The following is a 16,339-nucleotide window of genomic DNA, read 5'->3' as shown; positions in this document are numbered from 1 at the left end:
GAATTTATTCTGGCAGTGGCTGTGTGAAGCCCTGTGGTGCCATGAAATCCCCCTCAGTTCCACTGCTTGCTTTGCTTTTTCAAGCACAGCCATAGCTGGGCTGGTGCTTCATTTGCAGGGGGTCTGTCAGAAGACAGGGAGATAGATGGATGGGAGAATCTCCCAGCTCCCAGGTTGGTTGAATTGCCTCTTTTAAGGTAATAACATTCCTGAAGCTTGTTCTAATATTTTATAGCTTTTGTGAAAGACATGGATACTTGTCACTAAATTACAAGGCTGTGAGCCCAGTAAACCTGTTGGTTCTGAATCAGGGGTGCTTGATGTTCAGATGAATTTGTATCCCATTTAATGGCAGTTGCAATCATCATGTACTTCAACTCTACAATAAAAGAGTGTGTGTACAGACTCATCTTTTAAAAAAGGAAATAAATTTATAGGGATTTTGTTTGTGGGTTTATGTTTTGGGTTTTTTTTTAACAGGGAAACATTCCCTGACAGGTTTGCAGCAGCTAAGCAAGATGTGTGTTGAATTCACATTCACATGTAAGTGTTCTGTGGCTGTCCCTGCTTTTCCAGCTGCTCACTTCATGTGGTGACAGACCAAACAATTGCTAAGTGACAGTGTTGAAAACAAATTTGCAGGTTTCTCAAGAAAGTGTAAAGATGAGACTTTTCCACCATCTGAGCTTAAGGGCCATGTGCATCACATCTGAAATATTCCAGACTTTGTAAAGATGAGAACAGGAATATTTTGGAACTATGAGTGTACGCAGTTGGGGCACTGACAGCTGCCTGTCACATCTTTTTCTCCCCACCAAAGTTTGCTTTATGTGAATAGGGTTAAGCTGACCCTAACCATGAACTCTAGTGCTGATCAGAGATTTCAAACACACCCTGCTGTGTGCAAAAATGTCAGTGTGAACTCATGTTGAAGCAGTATAGACTTGATTAGGATCTCCTCTTAATCGAGAAATCATATTACAAAGTACATCTTCCCCAATAGTTCTAAGAAATGCCTTGTGGCAATTAAAGCAATTGCTTGCTCGGTAAATAATACCAGGAAGAAATCTAGCACATTTTACTGCTTTTTTCCCCTCCTAGATACATACATTGTGTTAAAGAGAAGGATCAGCAGTCCATCAATAGTACATTAATTCAGAAGTCCCTTGGTGGTTGATTTAATAATCCAAGTAGTGTGTACTAGCTAAAGGAGAACTGGGAAGTAGTGTGCACACTCACTGCAAGGTTTTCAGGCAGTACTTAGTTATAAATCTTGCAAAACTGAAAAAAACTCACCCTGATAAGATTACCAAAACATGACAAATGGCAGCCATAAATAGATTTTTGACTTCCTGCTCATCTCTTCTTTCTCCTGCCCTTCGCACTCTGCTCTGGTGTAACAAAGCTGTCAGGGCTGTGCAGCTCCTCCAGGTGAGGGTCAGCTCTTGATATATTTTTGATCGTTGTGTGAAGTTCCCCTGTTAGTATGTGGTCCCCTTTTTAACCTCTTTGCAGATTCCCCCGATTATCCCAAATCACTTTCACATGGAGCTGAGGTTAAGCTTTATTTCTCTTGGCTCGTCCCTTCCGTAGCAGACACTTCGTCTTCACTTTGAAAGGACAAAGCGATGTTCAGCTGCCTGGGCCTGCGCCCAGCGTTTGATTTATACATTATTTAATTTCCTTTAGAAAATTGGAAGCAGAACTTTAGGAGTGGAAGTCAGTCCTTTTCATTTGTTTAAGGATCTTTTAGGGCTAATATAATCATCGATAGTAGATGTCAGCGTGATTAGGGTGACTTAAGGTAAAGCAAAGAAAATTGAATACCAGGAGAAACTCTTTCGCAGAGGAGAGGGTGCCAAGATTTACAGCCATGCACAACATCTGTGGGTTATGAATTGGGGCATTAAAAAATGAAAACAGAAAATCGCCAGGTTTTTGAGTGACACATTGAAAACACCTGCCTCCCCTGGCTGCAGGCTGGGGCAAGAAAGGCTCTCGCCCTTTGCGATACGTTTGCAGTCGATCCTTGGAGTGTGGGTCTCTCTGGAACTTAATTCAACCAAGGAACTAATTCTGCAGAAATTCCTCACTGAGTCCAGAGGTTTGCATTTGGGCTGACACTGCATTCACTCCTGCAATTAGGTCTGCACATGGCTCTAAGTGACCGCCAAGACAATTTGAAAATTTCTCATGCAGTAGAGTCAGGAAATTAAAAATTAACTCTGGAAAGGACATCATATAATATTTGGCAGTGTGGTTTGAGTGCTGTGTCCACTGAGGGGTAGAAAGTCCTGCTCTCACCAAAAAAAAAAAAACAACCCCAACTGAAAAGTTGAAATATGCCTTCCATGGGATTTTGCATGATCCACAGCTGAGGGAAATACAGGAAGGGGAAAGGCCTGTGGCATGCATGTGCTTATGGATACAATATGACTTACTTGTGGCCTTTAATTTAGCAAAATAGCATTTAATGAAGCAGAGTGAGAGTCCCACATTGTTTCAGGCTCCCTGGTGCTGCAGCTGCTGTTCCCAACATGGATATGTGAGGGGAGAAAGGGCTTCAGTGCTGCTGTGGTGCTATGGCCTTCCAAGTCTCAGAGTCATCCATTTGATCTGGAAGTCACTTGAGAAATGGGAGGGGCACACTGCAGCACAAGAGAGGCTTTCTCAATCACAGCCCTTTGAGCTAAAACAACCACCTTCACCACTCTGGGCTGCTGAGAAGTACCAGTTGTGTGGTGTCATGCAAAATGAAAGGAAGGAATGAAGTCCAGCTTCCCCGTGACATTTCATGCATTTAAAATTTGCTCACCCCATAAAAAACAAATGATTGATATCAAAGAATCTTCCAGATAGCATGAAAAGTAAAAAATATGATACCAAGTGGGAAATGTTAAGAACATCTGCTCTTTGCAGTACTGAATAATTACAAAGCTGAGAGAAAATAGCATCTGGTTTTTGGTTCAGTATGGAAAACTGTGCTTCTGTGGCAGCATCCTGGATGTGGTGTCCTCATTCTTTTGGTCACCTTTTATTGTTTTTGCAGAGACATTAAGACTTTCTGTCTGTCCTACTATCTGTACATCTAGTGTGAAATGAGTAAATACAGTACACAGGGAAGTGGAAAGTTCACACTTTCTCATGCACACAGACAATTCCTGAGCAAATCAGAGCTCAGCTCTTGACAAGGATCTGGAAACAATACCAGTTGTAGATACCCACACAAGGCAGAAAGAGCAGCATCTGCTAAGGACAAAGTTAATGATACAATCAAGGTGTCCTTTTTTTCTGTCTCACAGACTCCTGTCTACTTGGCACAAGCTGTTGGATGCTGTCATCCTTGGGGTCCTCTGTGCCATGCAAAGTGGGCTGCTGGGTGATTCCTGAGCCTGTTAGATAGGCTGGAATGGCTTCAGGGAGAGCATTTGTGCTTTATTGTGTCATTGTATAACTTGGCCACACAAATCAGCACAGTAAAACATTTATGGAAGTTCAGGAGAAGGCACATGTATGCTGCAGGCTCTAGCTAGCAAGAGGAGTGCACCCACAACACTGCAGGTAAGAGGAGCTGATGGTCTTTTCCTGTGTATTCACTCGGGCTCTGGTAGGCAAAGCAGCCCTACAGCAGGAGGCAAAAAACCTGATGGTAACTTCAGTTTGTGAGTGTCCCTCAAAGTGTGCCTCAGGATCATTTCAGGACTGTCCTGCCACTGCTTGCATGTTTCTTAGTGCCTTTTTGTGATCTTTCTGCTGTGGTCCTTAGTTGTGTTACAGCTTCTGAGCTCACTCTTGTGACATCCTCCTTTGGGCTTCATCCTCTCCTTCCTTAAACACTACTAAGCATAAATTTCCTACTTTTCTGGCCTTAAATTGTTTGAGTATCGTGCTAGACTGCAACTTCTAAGTTAAAATGCTGTTAATATTAAAAAGCAAAGCTGCATACAACATGGAGGAAGGGGAAGGGACACTCCTCTGCTTCCCCCATGCATATTTGCAGAGATGCTGAGGGTAAATTTTGAATGTGAAGCATCTTTGTGAAGAGAAATTCAAGTGACCTGTTTTCTAAATCTTCATAGTGTTGGAAATTTGCATTACATTGTCTTGCCTAGACAAGGAAGGAGGGGGGAAAAACCCAAGAGACCAATGGAGGTTTTTGCAATAACATGGCACAAGTGTAGAAGGAGTGTACAGTTATGAAAGAGAAGAATTTGTTAAATTAGATCTGTTATCCATGGAGTAAGCAGATCTGGATGGCTTTCAGACATTATGTGGATTCAGTTTCCTCAACTGGAGGAGGGAACCCAAATTTCAAATTGTAACATTAACAATGCAAAAGCAGACACCTTAATTGACTTTCTGTTCCATTAAAATATAACCCTTCATCAGTCCTTAACTCAAGGTAATTGTTGGTACCTCACTTTTCTTGTTCCATATATTTGCATCATTCATGGTTTCTTTTCTTGCTGCAATTGCTTCATTTCTTTTCTTGCACAAGCAAACCCTGCATTAGAACTTGAGTAAGTTCTTTTCCAGCATTTTTTGCTTCCTCCTTTAGGAGTAATAACCATACACAAAGGCATTTTGCTGGGGCTTAATGGCATTGCTTTCTAGGTCTGCCTGTCCTCCCAGCCACACTCTGCCTCCCTGGAATACAGGCATGCAGTAGTCCTCCTCCCTTATTTTCCTGGGAAACACAAGCAGCTGGTGCCATGGGAAGCTCCAAGAAGTAAACTTAGAAACAGCTTGAAATTCCTTTAGCTTTCTGCTGGGGAAATAGATACTCCACAGGAAACATCTCACACCTTCCAGGAACTGAGAACCCAATAAATAAAGGATAGAGAGCTTCCATTGAAGGCATTATGTGTGTTCTCCCCGAATGTCTTTTCTCACCTCAACCCAGGATGTGAATGCACGTGTCACCAAGAAAGTATAACCCTTACTATTGCAGCATTTGTGTGCTTTCTGTCCAAATTGACAGAAAAGCTAAGTTTCTAGGAGATTGGTCATTATTTTTAAATGAGTGAGTTTGCTTTTACTGTATTGTATTATGATAGCTCATATGTAGGTAACTACAGTTGCTATTTTTAACCTGCTGTGTAAGGTCCAAATCAGGACAATATTTCCCATGGCTCCAAAGACAGGGTGAAAGGCAGAGTTTAAATGAACCCATGAAAAAAGTATTTTTTTTGTTTTCCTTCTTTGCTAGTTGGATTCAAAAGTTTGGGGTTGTAGCAACCTTTAAATGGTGATATAATGTAATAGAAATGGGCTGGAGCTGAAAGGAGACGAAAGACAGTTTTAGACTGGCTGTGTTCTATTGACCAAAAAATAATATTTTTAGGGAAGGGAGAGCACTTCTTCCAGTTCTTTTTGCAGAGTTGCTTTTGTTTGCTTTGTTTTGATAGGAGTCTGAGGCCTCTGCTCAGGTTAAACTTGAGAAAGGAAAGAATTATCTTCCAGTGCAAGAAATAGGGAAAATGCTGAGTATTTCACCCAGCCTTGTAAGTGCCTCAAAATCTGAAAAGCAAGCAAGCAAACGCAGCAACCGCTTAACACCTCCACCCTGATAGGTTTCATAAGGTGGGAGCTGCCAAATCTGTTTTATACAGTTTTTTTTTTTCCTAGGGAGAAACTCATGACAGCCACAGCTAATGATGAAGTCTTCTAGTTTTAAATTTTTAGTTGCATAATCCAATCTCTCTTGCTGGCGGTGTTCGGCAGAATACCCTTGGCTCTGTGTCCAGGCCCTCTGCAGCACCAGCAGACTGTGAGTGAGAACACAGGATTCTCTTAATTACTTTTAATTAAAATGAGTGCGTGCACACACACACACAGAAAGACTCTGTTTTTCTAGTGGCTTGGCTTCCTTTTCCTCATTGAAGGGAAGAAGTTAAACTGTCCCATTAAATGTTTATATAAAAATGAAATAATTCTGAGGTTAACCAGAAATGCAGCTTAATCTTGTATAGAAACATGCATGTGATTTTTTTTTTTGGGAGGGGGCATGGTTTTTTAGGGTGTTTTTTTTAGTTGCACAAATATAGCTGAAACTTGAAGTTGGCAGAGAGTGCTGTTCAAAAATATTTAGTCCCAGCAAGTAAAAACTCGTTTTGTTACGGAATTCCTTTGTGAGAGGTGTAGCTATGCCATGTCTCTGCCAAAGTGATGGGAGCCATATCGGCGGAGCGCCTCTTGGAAAATAGCTGCGTTTTAGGCTTGTAGTTACAAAATTGAAATCGGAATTTACATGTTTTATACATTGCTTGGAAGGATACCACATCTAGTAATATTTTTTAAGAGAGTGGAAGGAAGAAAAAAAGAAAGCTTGCAGATGGAGCCGAGGCTTTGCTCTGTTAGAACATGTCGGGATGAGCAGAGGTATGTGTGATGACACTTAGCATGTACCACTGAGAGCTCTGCTTTATTCTCCTTAGCTGTCATCATGTGCTGGAGTTATGATACATACACCTAATTTTGGCTACATACCTCATCTTTCCCTTCCCTGGGCGTGTGTGAGCTTTATAGAATAGCAGGAGCTACTGATACATGTGATGCTGTCTGCTGCCCGGGCACAGCCCCTGCTCAGTTTCTGGTACTGGAAGAGCAATTAAAGGCAGCATTTTGGGGTCACTCTGCCTCATTAATTGTTGCTATGATTGTCCCCCATGTGCAGCTGGCCAGTTGTCTGGCTCAGCTCTTGGTTCACCATCAGCTGATTCTGAAGAGCAGGAGGACTTGGTCTTTGCTGTGGCCTCCATGGAAAGGGTGAACCTTTCATGGGAACCCCCCTCCTGGTCAAATCAGATGTATTCAGGCAGCAGGACAGCTTTGTGTCCCCATGCAGCAACCTCAGGTAAGCTGTGGCCACCCACACACGTGGTCACCTGTACATTAAGCCACAAAATTACACAAATAAGCAAATGGTACATTAAGTTGTGCAGACTGCTCTGAGCTAAGGTCACTTACAGACATCATTAATGGAGCTGGTTTTATTCAATTACATGTGCTTAACAATTTCTCATTAAAGGAATCAGGAATAGTAGAGATCATTTTCTCTCAGAGACACAGGATACACATAATCCTGGGTTTATGGTTTGGGATGGAAGGGACTTTAAAGATAATCTCATTCCACCCCCTTGCCATGGCCAGGGACACTTTCCACTAGACCAGGTTGCTCAAAAATTAATAGCTGTCCTTTACATTTAAAAATTGCAAAGATGCTGCCTCATCAGTACAGACCTGTTTTAAAGTAGGCAGTCTAATGTCTGCTCATAATGAATGTCTCTTTAATAAACAAGGGAGAAAGAAGTCTATATTTTTATGAAAAATAATATCTAATTGTAGACTGTCATTGCTGAGGGTCGGAACTCATCCACTCCAGTGCAGTGTTCCTAAATACAAAACTGTAGAGATGTAAGTGCTTTGAGTTGAGGAAAGATAATAACAGTTTACAACATAGATGCTTAGAGATCAAAGATGCCTCTGTCTCACTGAGGCCCTTGTGCAGCCTGTGGGGGCCTTTCACTATTTAGCTGGGAAAATTTTAGGGAGCAACATTCATATATCCTAAGCACATCCACTCCATAGGTCCCATAGTTCAGTACCTGAGTCTGAGGAGTGAATGGATACTGTCTGAAAAGCATGATGCTAATGCACTTCATCGTTTTCTGGTTAGAACAGATTATTCACCCTTTGCAAAATGCCCAGATGTATAACTGTATAATTTTGTGGATACCCATCCATGGAAGTGTTCAAAGCCAAGTTCTGAGCAGCCTGGTTTAGTGGAAGATTCCCTGCCCATATCAGAGGGGTTAGAACTAGGAAATCTTTAAGGTCCCTTCAACCCAAACCATTATTTGATTCTGTGATCCATCCCATTGAAATCTACACAGATCATGGAACTGAGCAGAATGAGGAGGTGCACATACAGGGTGATTCTTTGTCTTTCAAACATTGGTCAAAATTTATCACAAGGTGTTAGTTCCATAGTATTGGAAACTTTTTCCTCTATACAGAACAAGATTTTTAGCAATCTGTAACAATTTCTCTGAGCAGTCAAGAGAAAAAAGTTGTTTTCTTGTCTTGCCTTGGTTTATACATAGAACAGGGGAAGGTGAAACACAAGAGAAGTACTACATTTAAGCCTTTTTGAATCACATCAAAAACTTCACCTCTCAGCAGCTGAGACCCTCTCAGTTTATTCCATTTTAAAGAAAAAATTATACTTGTGACATCTTAAAATAGCATTTTCATCTAGGGCAGATCTCTGTGGCAGCTCCTGGAGCATAACTCATCCCACTTGCTGTGCTCCCCACTCCTCCCATGCCGACTTGTCGAATCCCCCCTGAGCCCATCTCAATACCCCAGCAGCAAGCTAAGGCTCTTTTTATTTTATTTCTGGATTAGTTTTCTGATGGTCTGCTGCATTGAATCGGTGAATGAAAGGGCCGGCTTAGCACCGGAGCCAGCACAAGAGCGGGGCGGGAGCCCGCAGCCGGCAGCGGGTGGTGCCTGCACAAAGGAGAGGGGGAAAGCGGGGCCGTGGCGTCCCACACTGACCAGGGGTGACCTGCTGGGGGTGGCACAAACCTCGAGGTATTTTTACATCTCTGCCCAGCACTGCTATGAGCCCCCCACAAATCCCTTGTGGGAAGTTGTGCGCTGCTGGAGCCGCGTTGAATTATTTATGTGGATTTTAAGAGTACAGTCAGCAAGCTCTCCCATCTCCTCTCTGCCTACAGAGCAGCTTCTCGCTTTGGAAAGGCATCCATGCCCACCTTTTCCCTTAGTCCCAGGTGGGTCCTGAGAGCTTTTCAGAGGGGATAAGTCTTTTCCTCTCACAAGGCAGCTCCTGGCACAGGGGTAGGGCAGGAATTCGCCCGAGTGAGACACAGATGTCGGGACCCGGGGGTTATTCATGTCTTTTTCAAATGCCGTGTGTGAAGCTTTTATCCCTCCCTGGCTGAGCGGGAAAGGCGAATCCCCAGACCTGGTCCCGGCTCCCTTTGAGGTGCCCGGCGGGCGCTCGGCCTCGCAGGTACTGCTCCGCCAGGAAGAGCCCCAATTTGTGCTATTCACAACCCGCGGGGCACTATTCTTGTTTCCAGGCTCCTAATCCCTCTCTCACACACAATCCCTTACAACTTTAACTGGCGGGGTGGAGGAGCGAGTTAAAAAGGAAGGAAAAAGGAAAATGAAACACAATGTAGAGCCAGGCAGTGGCTGCCAGTTACGGCACACACAATCGACACCAGCTGCAGCCCAATTAAAGCCGACATTCACAGGTGTTCCCAGCACACTCGGCCCTAACAAAACCACTTTCTTGAAAATACCTACGGCTTTAACACAGAAGAGCTTTTTTTTTTTTTTTTTTTTTTTTTTTTTAGGTTCTTTAAAGCTATTTAGAGCACTTTAAATACAAAGAAGCTGAAAAGGACTTCGAGTCGGCTGGAAAGAGTTGGTGCTTAATGCCAGAATGGGGGAGAATTGGCCCAGCTGAAGCAGCCAGTGTAACCATTGGTTTCTGGGGAAAGATGGGTCGGGCTCAATGCTGGTTATGCAGGGAACAGTAACTGGCACTGGGCATTTTATTGTTGCTGGGAGTGGAAAGTGGAATGGGGCAGGAGAGAACGACTAGGTGTAAATCCTTTTCTGCTGGGGGGCTCATCGTTGTTTGTAGCATAGCTCTGGGCTGGTATGTGGCTTTGATTTTTACTGATCTCTGTGTGTGCGGCTCAGACAGCAAATTTTAATTCTCCTTTCCTCCCAGGAAAGCTTGATTCTGGTGCCTTTTTCACTTTAAAGCAGAATTCTAAATGAATTTATTTTCTGATCTTCAAGATCATTCCTGAGATAATAAATCAGTCCTTCAAGAAAGCACTGCACTGGGTATTTATACATGAATTCAAAAGTATTCTCATGGTAAGAGATGACTGTAGACAGCAGATGAACACATTGGTCAGTAAATTGCTCTGACTCCATTTGAAATGAGAATTCTGTTTGGAAAACTTCCTTTGATAATGATACTAATAATAACCAAAGTAGGGGATACTCTGGTACTCTTAGATTCAGCAGCTTTTTACCCCACCTGGCTGCCTCTTTACTGCTGCAGTAGCACCCATGCAGTTACAGTAGGTACAGCTTGATTACCTGGTGTGTTGCTATTTAATCACTGCTGTCTTTGACAATTGCTTGATGCCTTCATTACTGCCTACAGTGGCTGCTGAAAGCCACTCTGGATTCAGATGCAGTCACAAAATATCTATTTTGTCCCTCCACGCAGTGAGATGTATTTTTGCCTTTGGAATAGGACTAGGATGTTATTCCTGTTCCTCACAGCACACAGAGATCCAAAAGACTGAACTTTTATTTATCCTTTTTTTGTGTACTGAAAAGGTAAAAATTAAGATCCCTTAGTATTTTTATTTGAAACTCATTAAGAATTGCCTTGCAGGTAGGTAATGCTGGTTCTTAGCATTTATTTATCGAGGTAGGCAGATGCTGTTCATCCTACTAAATGCAATGGAGAAAAAATAATATCACCCAAGCTTCAAATTCACAAATAAGTTGGCCTAAATTAGGTACTGTCACTTGGGAAGAGATGCTGGAGGCAGCGTGGATAATGTTGTGAGAAAAATGCTCTCAGCACAAATACAATGATGAGAAAGGAACTGCAAGCAGCCCAGGGACAGAGCTGTGGCCTGGTACAGCCCCCTCTGTGCCCTGCACAGCTTCAGGCACTCAGCAGTGAGAGCTCAGGGCAGAGCTGGCCAAGGCAGCAGTGGCAGGTGGGAGGAAGAATGGACAGGTTGGGCAGGAGCAGGGTCTGAGTCACTGAGGACTCTTCAGCTTGCAAAGACTTGACTGGGAGGGAAGGAGATAAAGCTGTGTAAAATCATCGATGGTGCAGGGAAGAGCAGATGAATCACCATTCTCATAACACAGGGAATAGGAAGACTTGCTGAAATTGCCAGGTTTGTTACAAACAAATGTGCTTTATTATATAAGGATGATTGGACTGTGGCACTTGATACAGGGTGATCTTGTAGAGGCCAAAAGAAGAAGTGATTTAAGAAAGTCACAGGGAAGTTCATTGGGAATGGACCTGTTGCAGGGTTTTAAAGCTGGTGGTGTGGATGCAGCTTCTGGGTTTGGAGTGCTGCTAAGCCTGGGAAAAAATCCATGTCTTGCTGCAAAGGGTCTCCTTCCTCTGCTGTCAGTTACAGCCTCTTCTGTGGCCTTCCCTTTTTCCCTCAATCCACAGAAATGACATTTAAAATCCCTTCTGTTGCTCCATCTGGTAAGAAATGTCCTAATGTGGCTGTGACAAGGAGTCTCCATGACAGACCAGTGACCTTAGGCCAATAAGGTCTGAATTCAGCAGATGAATTCATCCTCCTCTCACTGTGGCTACACCACTACTTGTGTTTGCTTTCCATGAGTGATTGAGCTTTATCAGCTAGTGAGAATGCTTGTGAGGACTTTTTTTTTTTAAAGTTTGCATACTGAACAAAGCAAAATAATCAAACTTGCTGTGTTGAATCTCTTACCTCAGAAACCTGATCCCCTGGGTTAGCCAAGGAATGGAAACAAGTCCATGTGACTCTGTGAGGGCCTGCATTTTCAACACTGTGCTCTAACACCTGCTGTTTATTATTCAATAATATAGAAAATATTTAGTCCACAAAAATTCTGAGTGCAGCCAGGAAAAGGGAGAACAATAATTTATGCCTTAAATGTATGCCTTCCCTTGTCCCTTAAAAGCAGCTGAAATGCTTTTAAGAAGCCAAAAATAATGAGTTTTCTGGTGCTTCCTCATGTCTAGTGATTTTCAGTTATCACAGAACTTATGGTTCAGTATTTAAGAATGAAATTAAAACAAAAAAATCATTTGGAGGTGAGTTGCCATCATTCACCTCAAAAGGAGGATAGTGTTGGCAGAGCACAGAGAACAGGTGAAAGCTTCATCAGAGCTATCAGCCTGTGGGTGAATTCCTCCTGGGTGTATCGGTGTACAAATGAAACAGGAAGAAATAGGATTGGCAGTGGTGTTCCTTCACTTTTGGATGTGACAGCTTGACAGTGTCTCCTTCAGCTTCTCCTTCACTAAACCAGCTGCTGACAAGTGAACACCTTGACAGTGTCACCCTGCTTCAGCATTTCATGCAGTGGATAGGTGATGGTGTCTGTGAGAAGAACAGGGCAGTCAAATCCTGCTGGACTGCATTTGGGGATTTTTTAATGATGCCTGTGAAAACTTCAGAGTGTGTCTTCATTTTGTGGCCTTACTGGAGTATTTATCAAGGGGAAATGGACCCCTCTTTCAACACGGGTTCTGAGTCCAGAATGCTTGGGATCTGTTTTTCCATCACCAGTCTTCTCCCTTGTGAAAGAATTCTGGGGTCAGTGGTAGGCAGGGAGTGCAAGGGGTGTTTGATCTTGGGCAGGTTTTTTTCTTTAAGTAGCTTAATATTCCTGTTCGAGATGGGGACGCAGTCACAATGTCTGCTTAGAGAAAAACTGGTACAGAAAGACCAGGGCCTCTCTGTTAACTTTCTGGGTGATGTATTACTGATCTCCACAAGAAGCTGGTGCACTAAATCTCAGCTGCACTTCCACGTTCAGCTGTCTCTGAAGTCCTGAAAAGCATTAAAATGCGGAACAGCAGTGTTTAGCTTTGGTGCTCATTAGAGCAGCACAGAACTAATAGTAATATTGTTGTAACTTGACAAAGCCATCTAAATCCATGCATGTTTTCTTGTGAAAGCTTCCTAAACATGCTGCTAAATCCCCTAAAAAGCTACTAAACGGCTTTGGCAACCATTAGCAGAGCATAAGCGAGGGAACTCCTTTCAGTAAGTGAACAAACAGAGAAAATATGCTGAATAGCCGGACAAATGTGTTTCAGTTGGCTCTTTCATTTACAGATATAAGGGAACAGTCAATATCAATCACTGTTTTCCCTGTTGCACTGGAAATCACAATATCTCTTTTCATTCCACAAGCTCCTTTCAGCACAGTAATGTGTCTTTAGAGTGACACTGGCATCAGTCTGTTTCCGCTGTCTGAAGTCCAGAGAGCTTAAAAACACATTGCAGGGTATGAGACCTTAACCTTCCTCCCCTTCCACAGACCCCTCTCCTCCGAGCCTCCTTTTGGAATTAATTGTTTTTATTTCTTTCCCAGTGCAAGGCTGGGAAAGAAAAGTGCCCGCAGAGCCTGGGAATATCTGCTCTTGCACTTTGGGGATGGAAAAATGTATCGCCAGTGGTTGGGATTTGAATTTATCAGGTGTTGTGGGGAGTTCAACACAAGGTAATATGATTAGCAAGTTAATTTGCAGCATGCTGTAATGTGAAATTTAATGTACTGTGGTTGAAAGTTCGAGCTACATCCTGTTTTTTGGATGTCCTAATCACCCACAACTTCATTTATTTTAAAAAAATTAAAAAGTTGGGAAAACTCTACTTGTGATTATTTGGCATTTGGAGTGATTTGGTGTTCTTGGGTTTGCTTTCTTCAAATAATGTTGATAATGATAATTATGATGATGATGATAATAATAATAATAATGCTGTGTGGTTGGATTTTTGTTGTTTCTTTGCAGATAACAGCAGTGTGCAGGGAAGCAGCCCTCCTGGCTCTTCAGGAAGACATCCATGCCAAATCTGTCGCTGGCCGGCACTTCCGGAGCGCGCTGACGGTCGTGAGCCCGAGGATTCCCGACTCGTTAATCCAGTTTTATGCAGATTACCAGCAGCAAAGTGGACTGCACGCGCTCTGAAAGGCAAATTAATACATTCCCCATTCACTGTGTGAATGGCACATTTCCTTTGTGAAGCTGTCAGAAGCCAAAGAGTTTTGTACTGGGAGCGAGTGGAGTGTCTGGAGTTAACTGAGTGTGGAATTGCTGTAATAAAAGTTCCTGTGGAAGTTGTGCATGTCATAGGCATTGTCCTAAACTTTAGATGTTACCATAACCTGCCTTTTAGGGGCAGTCAGATTTCTCGTTTAAATCAGTTTATCCATGTATCAAAAAAACCTCCAAAGATCAAATTCTGAAATTTGGTGGATTTGTGACCTTAAAGAGAGAAGCAACAAATGCTGTTATTGTCTCGATTTGTTCCTACCTCAACCACAGTTGATCCCAGTGAGAGGCCTCATTACAAAAAATGCTTACAATTATTGTGAATTTTTTGACTTATGATCTCCAGCAAAGCTGCCAAACAGGCTTTCTGAGATGAAGCCAAGGCATCCTGATTGATTACAGCCAAACATTTATCTTTAGTCTTCAGCAGCTCCTTTTTAGACATGCTGGCAGGTAGGCACCTTGGAAAACTGTCCAGCCCTTCACTGGCCTGAACTCACTGCCAGGTGTCAGCAAAAGATTCTTGTTGTTCATGTTTGTTTCCATCAAAATAAATAGGAATGTTGATAAAGTAGATTATTTAAAGCTGGCTGCTTAAAATCCATAATGAACCCTAATTAATGGATGAGAAAACCTCTTTGCAAGAACTGTTATAAATGACCACAAAATACTTCAGGGACAGATAAAATCTTCTCAGGTTGTTTCTTTGTTATATCGTCTGTTGAAACGATGACAGGTCCTTGTGGGCTCTCTGCTCTTGCACTCAGGATGAAATGCAGTTAAGCAAACTAATATTCAGGGTTTTTTCCCCACAACAGAAAGGCTGAGCTTTTCTAGTCCAGACATAAGCAGTTGAGGGAAAGATAAACCAAAACCAACACAAACTTCAACAGAAAGGTAATTTCTTCACCTTGATTATGGTTTTTCTCTCTTTACTTAGTTCCCCACTGTACACATTTTGTAGCTTTTAAACAGAAATCTACTATTTTTAAATGATAGCTTTTTTTATTACTCTCATTCTAACCTATTGTTGCTGTAATTTGCATTTAATTTTATTATTGCTGTAAAGGATTAGAGGATGAGGAGAAGGGGGTCTTTTACTTAGTTCAGCTGATGTGTATGAGGTTTTTTCTTTTTTTCATTGTTTGACTCTTCAGTATTCCAACAGACAAAGGGAATTAAGAAAATTATAAACTGGAAGAGTTGCCTTGGGGATCAAGACTGCATCTGAAACTACTTTATCCTTCTTTTCTAAATTCAACATACTCCAGCTCAGAGCTCAGGATGTGAACCATTCATCATAACCATTAAATTTTTGAGGTTTCCAGAAATTAAATGCCATACCTTTATCCCCTGGCACTTCACTCCAGTGTGTGCTCTTGAAAGGAGGAAAGAGAGACTGCAGTTTTCACTGCCAATAATGAATTCTGTTTGTGATTTTGTAGCCTAAAAATAACACTACGTGCTGCTCCAGATGAGTGTTAAAACTAGCCGGCCATTCCTTGGGAAGTGCTCAGTTTATTGGGTACATGCACCAAGGAGTGAATGTGAACTGAGAAACTACAAGAGAGGCAGGTGGGAGCTGGCTGCCCTGTCCCTTTGTGGAACCCTGCTGCCATCAAAGGGAAATTTTGCACACTAGGAGAGAATGCTGGCCTGTGTCTGCTGTTTGTGCCTTGGGAAAAATCCCATCCCTGCAGACATTATCCTTGTACCTGTATGGTGCCACATTTATCCACAGGGCACCAAATCTCTGGGTACACATCAATATGCTTGAAGTGATTTTAAGTGTAGGAAGCTCCTCTTTTTATTCTTGGGTTTGTGGCATTTGATTTTTTTAAAAAGTAAGAAATTATAAAAAAAAAAATAAGCAATGACCAATTTGTGAAGTCCCCAGGAGGTGTCTGTTGCTTCCAGAAAATTCTGTTTGGAAAACTTTGCCAGTATGATGATTCCCTGTCTCTTTCCTAAAGAAAGATCACTGCTACTGTGGATGAGCAAATTGAAACATGGCTATGAGAATTCTGGAAAATGACCAAAAATTTGGTTTTGATCAAAACACAGGGGCAGTGTAGCCCTTTGATAATGCAGCTTGCTGAGAGCTCTTGCACCCTGAGCCTCTGGTTGGAACTTACTGATGAGGGCACTGTAGGACAGAGCACTCCAGGAGCATCTCCTGTCATTTACAGGAGCAAGTTTGGATTCAGGGCTGACTCCTCACAAGGTGTTTTGCTGAACACCTCGTGCCTTGACACCTCTCAGTTCTATTCCAGAGTGAGCCCATAAAAGCCTGAACACCTCTGTGCTGCAGAGCAGCTCAAAGATAGAGGCACTCTCTCTTCTGCTGGATTTTGTTGTTGTGTTTCCATGAGATTTAATTTTAATAAAAGGATTGAGGCTCAGTGAATTTCAACAGAGAAGGCATCTGAGAAGAATATGTCTGTCCCATCCTCTCTTTAACTGCTTAGA

General features: G+C 42.4%; 1 protein-coding gene across 1 annotated transcript in view; it reads left to right on the top strand.

Annotated features, from left to right (window-relative positions):
• Window positions 1-16,283, top strand: part of AFG2A (AFG2 AAA ATPase homolog A) — a 162,760-nt gene extending 146,477 nt beyond the window's left edge. The window contains 1 exon segment of the mRNA XM_064711589.1: window positions 13,610-16,283. Coding sequence (XP_064567659.1) covers window positions 13,610-13,786 — 177 coding nt within the window. The 3' untranslated portion in view covers window positions 13,787-16,283.
• The last annotated feature ends 56 nt before the right edge of the window (window positions 16,284-16,339 follow it).

This window comes from Zonotrichia leucophrys, chromosome 4, assembly GCF_028769735.1.
Source record: "Zonotrichia leucophrys gambelii isolate GWCS_2022_RI chromosome 4, RI_Zleu_2.0, whole genome shotgun sequence".
Taxonomy (NCBI): domain Eukaryota; kingdom Metazoa; phylum Chordata; class Aves; order Passeriformes; family Passerellidae; genus Zonotrichia; species Zonotrichia leucophrys.
This window is presented reverse-complemented; position numbering and strand designations above follow the sequence as displayed.